We start from the raw sequence: 10,559 nt of genomic DNA on the forward strand, positions 1-10,559 counted from the left end.
CACACACACACACACACACACACACACACACACACACACACACACAGCTGTGATGTTCCCGTTCACATTACAGCAGGACACACTCTCACAGACAGCTGAGCGCTGGCCACTGACCTTTGGTGAGCGAAGGGTTGCTTTACTTGCACTGAAGTCACACAGACTTGAATCTGTTCAGCTGCTGAGATTCTGATTCCGATGACAAGACGCTTCTAGTTCCTCCAGACAACAAGTGTTTTAAAGGGTCATACGTCTTATTTCATGATTACTGAGTCGAGTCATAACCAAGTTTCTCATCAGAGACGCAGAAGTAAAAAAATGCAGAAGAAAAAAAAAACACAGAAGTTAAAAATTTTGGACAGTAGAGGAAGTTTTGACAGCCAAACATATTTATTAACGGCCATAACTGTGTATTTCAGTATTCTTATTAATTTTTTAATCTTTGACAATGGAATTATTTTGCAGTTTTTTTTTAAGTTTGTAAGTTAAAATGGCATTTAATAAATTTTTTACATATGTTTTATTGGGCCAAACATTTTGTTTGGTCGCATTAATTGTGTTGTAATAGTTAAAAAGAGTATAATGTTTAAAATAAAATAAAATAGCAGAAGTTCAGAACAAGTCATTATTAATATATTTATTTATTTATTTATTTATACATTCATACATACTGTAGAGGATGTTTTGACAAGTGAATTTAGCTTAAAAGCCTTTTCTGGTATTTTATTGATTTTATGAAAATGGAATTTATATTAACAGATCAAGTCATTTTTCAGTTTAATTTTAGTAAATATTTATTTATTCATACATACTCTAGATGACGTTTTATCAAGGTAATTAGGATTTAAAAGTTTTTTTTAAACCAGCAATAAAACTGTATTTCCGAATATTTTATTAAAAATATAAATTTTCATTATGAGAATGAAATTTTTTTTGCTGTTTTTTCTTGTATGTTAATAACAATTATCCAAGTCAAAATGATGCCAAAGTCAAAAATTTTTTCACAAGTTTTTTTTGTGTTTGGCGGCATTCATTCTGCTGCAGAAGTTAAAAATGTACCTCTTTTTTTTTTTTTAAAGGGGTCCTATTACGCTTTTTCACTTTTTCAACTTTAGTTAGTCTGTAATGTTACTGTTTGAGCATAAAAAATATCTACAACGTTACAAAGCTCAAAATCCCCTTCAAAAGGAGATATTTTATTTAACAGAAATCACTTTTCAAAAACTACAACGAACGACTCGTTTGGACTACAATGCATATTTTCCGGGATTTGTGATATCACAAATATCGACGAATGGGACGAGACCTGATTGAGCTGCACCTAAGCCAAACACCAAAAAAACAACTACATATGTGTATGTACAACCACACACACATACATACATACTGTATATGTACATACACATTTATAAGTTCAATATATATATTATTTCATTTCCATTTAGTTTGTTGAAGTATTAAAATAACTAAAATTAAATAAAACTAAAACTTAATAAAAGACCTGAACAGACATAATAAATTCAGACATAATTGAACTAAATTTAAAATAAATAACAAATACAAATAATACAAATCAAATGACAGTAGTTTATCAGTAATCCTAAAAAAAATAACACTGCCAAACTTACATGCTAAAAAACAACAACTTACTTACACATAGTAAGAAATGGTTATAAAAACTGAAACAGAAGCGAAACAAGTAATAGGAAAGAGGAGAAATAAAAAGCGATACTTATCCTTTAATAAGTATATTAATATTTACCTTAATATTTAATGCGTTAAACTGAAAAAATTAATTGCATGCATTAATGTGCTAATTTTGACAGCACTAATATTAATATACACGTCTAACAAAATACTACATTAATTCAGCTGGACACACTTTCCGTATTTTCTCCACAACAAATGGCCAAGCAAGCGCAGACACTGACAAGATACGCGATACAGAACGAGACCAAACGCGATATCAGCACGTCTCCACACAGTAAACAAAACAAGCGTTTCCTAGCAACAACAACTGCATTAAACACTAATGAGACCAGTAAATACACTTACGAGCTGCTTTTATGAAGGAATGGTTTTCTGGTTGAGTTTGAGCTTGGCTCGTTCGGGTTTGATAAAGTGTCCAGATTTGATCAGATTTGAACGACTGAATCACATCTGAACATATGCTCTGTCTGTGATCTTCTGGTCTGTAGATGTGTGTGAGTGACAGCAGACAGCAGTGAAGTGAATCAGATTGAAGCGTGTGTGACTCTGTCAGTGGGAGGATGGAGAGAGATGTCGCTGTCGGTGTCGTGGTGGTGTTGGTGTTGTTGTGGGTGTAGCGGAGCGTGTCTGTGGTCACACCTGCACACAGCTGCCAGGATGATGGATGCTCCATTAGCACAGCTGTAATTGGTGTTCTCCACGCTCCAGATCCAGACGCTGCTCTGAGGTTCCTCTACAGACCTGCTGCTGCTGCTATGAGCTCTCAATCTGAGCTACAGTCCATCCGTCTGATGATGATGTTAGTCCTGTGTGCTAAAGACAGCCCTGACACTCTGAATGTACCTCATCATCAGCATCATAGTAGTGAGCACTCGCTTTCTCAGTTGCTTTGATACTGTTTTTGCACATTAATTTACTCCATTTTATTTTATTCTATTCTATTTTATTTTGGTTATTTTATAATTTTATTTGATTTTATTTATTTTTTCAAAAATGTATTTTGTTTTATGTATTTTTTCTAATTTTATTTGATTTTATAATTTTTCTTTTGTTTTGTTTTGTTTTCTTTTTTATAGTTTTCTTTTCTTTTATTCATTTCTTATTTCGTTTTATTTAATTTCTGTTTCAATTTTTAAAAAATTATAATTTTATTTTGTAATTTTTATTGTTTTTTATAATTTTATATTAGTTACGTTTTTTTTTTATATTATTTAATTTGATATTTTTTATGTTTCATTTAATCTTATTTTTTATAATTTAATTAAATTTTGTATAATTTAATTTAATTTTGTATAATTTAATTTTATTCATGTTTTATTTTATATTTTTATTTTGTTTTATTTTATTTTATTTTCCTGAGTTAACATCTAGCCCTAAGATGCCATTGAAGCAAATGGTTCTAAGCAAAATAGTGTATTTTTATTGTAAAATATATATATTTTTAAACCTTTTTTAACTTTATTGTAGAGTGTTGCTGATGGGTTTGAAACTCGACAGCAAATGCATGATAAACATGATAAAACAGATGTTTTTCCTGTAGAAACATCAGTCACGGGCCTCATTTGTGTTCAGGTTGACTGTGACACCGAAGCAGATTGTCTTGTATTGCTAATAGATTTTCATGCTCTGATGGCGGTTTCTGTGTGTGTGTGTGTGTGTCTGTGTGTGTGTCTGTGTCTGTGTATATATATATATATAAAGATATTTAGCATTTCCAATTAATGTAGGCCTGTTACTATTATTATGAAGTAACTTTTAACATTTTAAAATTACAATTAATTTACCCCGCAATAATGACCAAATAACTGACGCGCTGCGAGGATAACAAAAGATTAGGCTAAAGATTTACTCCTCAATTAAAATGTTTTTTAAAAAAAAGGTATTTTAAAACAGGTCTATTATACAATTAATTATAGGCCTACAGTTAAAATATTAACACTGCAGTCATCAATAAAAATCAATGAAATAAAAAGCTTTTATTCTAAGCACCGGCTTTCAAAAACAACCTGTTTAACACAAAATATGTTTCTCCTCATTTTTTTTCACTATGTAATATTAGAAATATTAAGGGAATAAATGAAAACAGTTAGCTATATACCGTTATCAGCTATATGTATATATATATATATAATTTAGGTTATTATTTATTTTATTACAAGTAATGACAGTTTTTATGGTTTTAGTTTTAGTTAATAATAACTCTGATCTAAATGTATTGTTACTAAATAAATGATAAAAATAAGATTACATTTGATTAAAAAAATAAATAACACTTTTATAATTTTTTTTGTAGAAAATAAACATAATAATGTCACGTGAAAAACCCCATATATTTGCAAAATTACATTTTACTCATAATATTTTACACACAAACTACAGTAGTATGGATTTGATGGCTAAATCAATGACTTTATATGTTGAAAATTACATTAATGTTCTCACTCACTCATTTTATTTCTGTTAACATGCATTATATTTCAAGTAACAATTTTTATTTATTTCTTTATTTAGTATGGTTTTAGTTTTAGTTAATGATAATAACCCTGATTTCAAACTGGGGTCTGTAGAAAATATTAAAGAAAAATAGTGTAAAAATAAATAATAACAATAAGATTAAACTAAATAAATAAACATAATTTGATTATAATAATTTAATAAATAAAATGTTGATTAAATAAACAATTAAAATAAATAATATATCAGTAATGTAACATAAAAAAAAATCCAAATAATATTTTACTTTTATTTATAATGCAAAATTTTCACAGTATAAGATGACTCTTTACACTTGAAAATACATAGATGTTGTTTTAATATTCCTTGCATGAGGATGATCTATACTACAAGCTACTTAACAAAAAGTAGCTAACTGTATTCAGTCTACTTTATTTTCAGCTAGTTAAAGCGACCTTTTCTTTCAAGTTACATAACTATGATATTACAGATATGACGGCTGAAGACGTCCTCATTTGTGTCCCTGCAGCACAAAAGCAGTCTTAAGTCGCTGGGGTATATTTGTAGCAATAGCCAACAACACATTGCATGGGTCAAAATTATACATTTTTCTTTTATGCCAAAAATCATTAGGATATTAAGTAAAGATCATGTTCCATGAAGATATTTAGTAAATTTCCTACCGTAAATATATCAAAACGTAATTTTTGATTAGTAATAATTTAAAAAAATTGACCCTTATGACTGGTTTTGTGCTCCAGGGTCAAATATTACAGATATGACGGTTGAAAATGTTGTAATAATATGAATATTGTCACTCTCTCAGAGCCTCCGATCCCCATCGCTCCTCCTCAGCTGACGGCGGTCGGCGCCACCTACCTGTGGATCCAGCTCAACGCAAACTCCATCAACGGCGACGGGCCGATCGTGGAGAAGGAGGTGGAGTACCGCACGCTTTCCGGAAGCCTGATCGACAGCCAGCCGGTCGACAAACCCAACCACAAGATCGGCCACCTGGACCCCGACACCGAGTACGAGATCAGCGTGCTGCTCACCAGACCCAACGAGGGCGGCACCGGGGCCCCGGGGCCCCCGCTCAGGGCCCGCACCAAGTGCGCAGGTGAAAAACTCTCGCTTTACTAGATTACAGCTGATTTATTTGACATCCAGTGATGGAGAAGCTGCACTGAAAGCTGTTAAACTACAGTCAAGTTTCTCTAGTTTCCCATACCAGTGTTCTTTTAGATACTTCTGTGGTTTTTTACATTTAATTTAATTTAATTTAATTTATTTTGAATTTAGTTAAATTTTTAATTTATTTTTATTTTATTTCATTTTTAATTTCAGCTAAAGTTTGATTAATTTTGTTGCGTGTTGTTTATTCATTTTTATTTATTAGTTCTACTTTATTTAGTTTTAGTTCTTTTAGTAATTTAACTTATAATAAAATTTAATGCAATAAAGGTTTAACTGAAATAAAATAAGCTTAAAGTTTTATTTTATTTCATTTCTAATTTCAGCTAAAGTTTTAGTAATTTTGTTGCGTGTTGTTTATTAATTTTTATTTATTAGTTCTACTTTTAGTTTTAGTTCTTTTAGTAATTAAACTTATAATAAAATTTAATATAATAAAGGTTTAGCTAAAATAAAATAAGCTTAAAATTTTATTTTATTTCATTTTTTATTTCAGATAAAGTTTTCGTAATTTTGTTGTGTTGTTTATTAATTTTTGTTTATTAATTCTACTTTAATTTTAGTTATTTTAAAACTTCAACTTTTAATAAAATTAGTTTAGCTGAAATAAAATAAGCTTAACATTTTATTTGATTTCAGTTAACAATTATTTCATTACAAGTAACAAAAATGTTTAGATTTTTAAAATGGTTTTAGTTTTAGTCAATGATAACCTGGAACGATATCAGGGGTTTTTAAAAGAGGGTCTGTGGAAAAATTTAGGGAAAAACAGTATAAGCATGTGAAGATAAAAAAGCAAATAATTTTATTAAAATAAATAAATAAATTGAATTGAATACATTTTTAAAAATATTAAATAAACAAAAACATAAATACATCTAACAGTACAGTGCTATAGTGAGTTGAAAACATAAAAAACCCTAAATATTTTACAAAATAATTAAGTTTTAAATGAATGAATCATTTGATTAAAATTTTAAAAAGATTAAATAATCAAACAAATAAATTATACATCTAACAGTACAGTACTATAATGAGTAGAAAAGAAACATCATATTTTCCACATTTTTAACATTAATTTTTCACAGTATAATTTGGGGTTTTATGCATAAAATATTTATGTATTTATTAATTTTTTTATTTATACATTTCTTTCTTTTTTATTTATTTATTTTATTTTTAGTATGGGAGTCAGTGCTCATCTAAAATATTGAAAACCCTTGATCTATACTATAAGATACTATCAAAAAAAAAAAGCTGCTGTTGAATCTATTCACTTTAAGCTAAACTAAAGTGACATTTTCTTTTTAGTTATGTAACTACAATATTATAGATCAGAGTGTACAGTATTTGGTACAAAAACAATGAAAATGTGAGGTGACAATATTACGTTTATATTTATGCATTTAGCAGATACTTTTATCCGAAGTGACTTACAATACTTACATTATACCTGTACAGCTACATTTACATTAAATACAACTGATAAAACCATTTACATTAATAATTTGATACAAAAAGATCAAATGTTGTGCAGAACCTTAAATGAATCAGTGATTCTGAATATGAAGTGATCTATGAATCTTTTTTTGAATCTTATTTATTTGAACTGCTTCACCACAGTCTAAATGAACTGATTCACCACAACAAACTGATTCACTACAACGAACTGATTCACTACAATGAACTGATTCACTACAATATACTGATTCACCACAACACATTGATGTACTACATTGAACTGATTCACTACAGTGAACTGTTTCACTGTAACAAATTGATTCACTACAGTATACTGATTCACTACAATGAACTGATTCACTACAACAAGCTGATTCACTACAATGAACTGATTCACTACAATGAACTGATTCACTATAATGAAATGATTCACTTCAATATACTGATTCACTACAATGAACTGATTCACCACAACAAACTGATTCACTACAACGAACTGATTCACTACAGTAAACTGTTTCACTGTAATAAATAGATTCACTACAGTATACTGATTCATTACAATGAACTGATTCACTACAATGAGCTGATTCACTACAATGAAATGATTCACTACAATATACTGATTCACTACAATGAACTGATTCACCACAACGAACTGATTCACTACAATGAACTGATTCACTACAATATACTGATTTACTACAATGATCTGATTCACTATAATGAACTGATTCACTATTAGTTCACTATTATGAACTGATTCACTACAAAAACAACGAGTTGGTTCACTACAGTGAATCTTAAAGTATTTCAGTTAGTTTTAGTGTAAGTTAGTGTCTTCCCAATCACTGGTTGTGTTGTTGTGTTCAGTGTGTTGGGATTCGTTCATGTGAGTCATTTAACAGGGTCTTCAGTGAATCTCTAGAGTTTGGTGTCATTTAAGGGTCGTCAGCGCAGATGCAGCTCGTTTCTGAACTGATGAGGAGTTCATTAGCTAAATAAACACTGTGTTTGTTGTTGTTTAGATGCGGTACGAGTGCGGTCCTGTGTTTCTCTAGTAATGGCGCAGGAAAGCATTAGTGTTATTAAGGGTTTGACAGAGCGCCGGGCACATTAGCATCACGCCGCCGGAGCCCCGGGCCCCCAGCAAACCACATGCAATTATCACAGTAATTAAGCAGGTGCAATGACTCTCATTCCCGATGACTGTTGTGATCGTAGCAGCGCTCAGGTTTGCCGCGTGACGCTCCCACGCCAGGCTAATCGTTAGTACATTAGCCCGAGCGCTAACTGCCCATTAGCGCATCACAGGATTCATCAGCCAATCAGACGAGAGATGCTCCGGGCCATAAAGAGCGGAACGCAAAACTGCATTTACATCAATTATCATTTAATTCTATTGACTGTCCGGTCATTAGCATATGTTTGCTCTGACTGCCTTTAACAGAACGACAGAAGAGCAGAGCAGAGGCTTTCTGAGAAACAACACATGCTCTGTTTACATATTATGATAGTGCCATGGCATACTGCTGTATATACAGTATACATATACATATACATAGGTATAAACATACGTACAGTAGACATTAACAGGCATACACTGTATACATTAAATATTATATATAATATATGTATTATATATTTGTGTGTGAAAAAATGTGAAGTATATTATGATAAATAGATAATATAACAACATATACAACATATATCTTTATATATATATATTATATAATATACACATATGCATTTGTTCATAAACATATCTACATATGTGTCCCTGGAGCACAAAAGCAGTCTTAAGTCTTATTACTGGTTTTGTGGTCCAGGGTCACATATATGTTTGTCTATGTATTTAAGTATTTACATAATGTGTGTGTGAATGTGTCTGTGTGTATATATACATACATTCATACATATTGTACATACACATATATACATACACACATACATACATATTTATTTATTTATATTTATGTATGCGTGTGTGTGTGTATATATATATGCATACATACATACCCACATACATATATATTTACATATGCAAATGTGTTTTATATTTTGTGTATTTTTGTGTATTTACACAAAATAGTTTATACACAAAAATGCGCAAAAATAGGTCTATTTGTTTAATCAGTGTGTACATGCATACATGTTTATATAAATGATATTTGCATATATAAATACTGTACATACAATGTGTAAGTAAGTGTATATATATATATTTACATATTTAACAAACTGTATTCATATATATAAATATATATTATGTATACATAAATATAAACACACATATATTGTATATAATACAGTGTGTGTGTGTGTGTGTGTGTATATATATATATATATATATATATGAATGAATGAATGAATGAAAGGCACAGTACTATGTTTGTGCTGGTGGACTGTAGTATAGTGGTGTTGTAATGGGATCTGAGCTGGTGGCGTCTCTGTTGTGACGGTGTTCAGACGAGAATGAAGTGAATCTTCAGATCTCAGAGACTGCTGCAGATAAACGTGTGGCTGTAGATCATGAAAGAGCGGCACTTTGAAGAGCCGACACAGGATTCATACATGCACACACTCGTCTCACTGACACCAGATTAACTCATGTGACCCCAGCATAGTCAACATTACACTCATACCTGCAGCAGCGCCACCTGTTGATCAACACTCACACACACGCACACTCACACACACACACACAAACACACACACACATTTTTGAATGTTCTCTGACAAAGTAACATTTAAATTTAAACATATTATAAATTTTTAGGGCCCATTTGAAATGACTTTTTCCTAAATTTCGTTTATTTATTTATTTTTACAACATTTTTTTTTTTTTCTGGATTAAAAGCATTAACTCATAAAACATACAAATGTAAAATTATTAAAAGCGTAACAAAAAATTTATTCATCCAAAATTTGTCAAATTACATGACATTCTACACTATACTGTAAATTCCATTTTTTGACTGAATTTTGTGATTCCGTCTGCAATTTTCACATCGCAGTGGCATCCAAATATCTGAGAAATGGAGGGTTTATTTTTTTGCTTTTTAATTACATTTAGTGCAAAAAAGTACTTAAATTTAGTCATTATAAACAAATTAAAAATAAGTCAAAATAGAGATATTCTGCTTCATTCATCACATTTACATGTTCGGCAGATGCTTTTATTCAAATCAACTCACATTATTCAAGATATGCATCTTATCAGTTTATGCATTCACTGGGATTCGAACCGTTGACTTTGTGTTGCGAGCGCCAACAGTAATGCATGCTGGAAATGCCAGGTCAGCTCAGCGCATTGCATTATGGGATAGTGTGCATACTATAAATGTAGCAGAAGTTCTGGCAGTGTGATATTGTGAAGAGTTTGTGGACGAGACAAACGGTTTCCTGACACATGAAGCAGAGAACAGAAAGACGATGACAGTCGTTTGCTCTCTTTCTCTCTGGACTCGCGTGTCAGAAGCTCTTGGCTAGCGGCGCGTGCGAACACAATGCTGTAATTGAGGAATTCTGACGGATCCCACAGCGCCGGAGTGTGACAGACAGAACTCCAGACTCTGCTGTAATGACCGCTCGCTGCGGCTCGCCCTCAACACACTACAGTACACAACAAAAACACCCTTTCTCTCAGATTTACTGTACCACACTGATGAGAGTTACAGCAGCTGCAGAATCTGAGCCATAGAGAAACGGTACTTTGAAAATGATAATGATTATATTATATG

The 10,559-nt window shown here is 31.2% G+C and overlaps 1 protein-coding gene across 1 annotated transcript in view; it reads left to right on the forward strand.

Annotated features, from left to right (window-relative positions):
• LOC107744738 (protein tyrosine phosphatase receptor type M) overlaps positions 1-10,559 on the forward strand; it is a 182,087-nt gene that overhangs the window by 21,846 nt on the left and 149,682 nt on the right. Inside the window, 1 exon segment of the mRNA XM_016558555.1 lies at positions 4,988-5,281. Within this exon segment, the coding sequence (XP_016414041.1) occupies positions 4,988-5,281 (294 nt within the window).

This window comes from Sinocyclocheilus rhinocerous, unplaced genomic scaffold (assembly GCF_001515625.1).
Source record: "Sinocyclocheilus rhinocerous isolate Xijiao unplaced genomic scaffold, SAMN03320098_v1.1 scaffold1189, whole genome shotgun sequence".
Lineage (NCBI taxonomy): Eukaryota > Metazoa > Chordata > Actinopteri > Cypriniformes > Cyprinidae > Sinocyclocheilus > Sinocyclocheilus rhinocerous.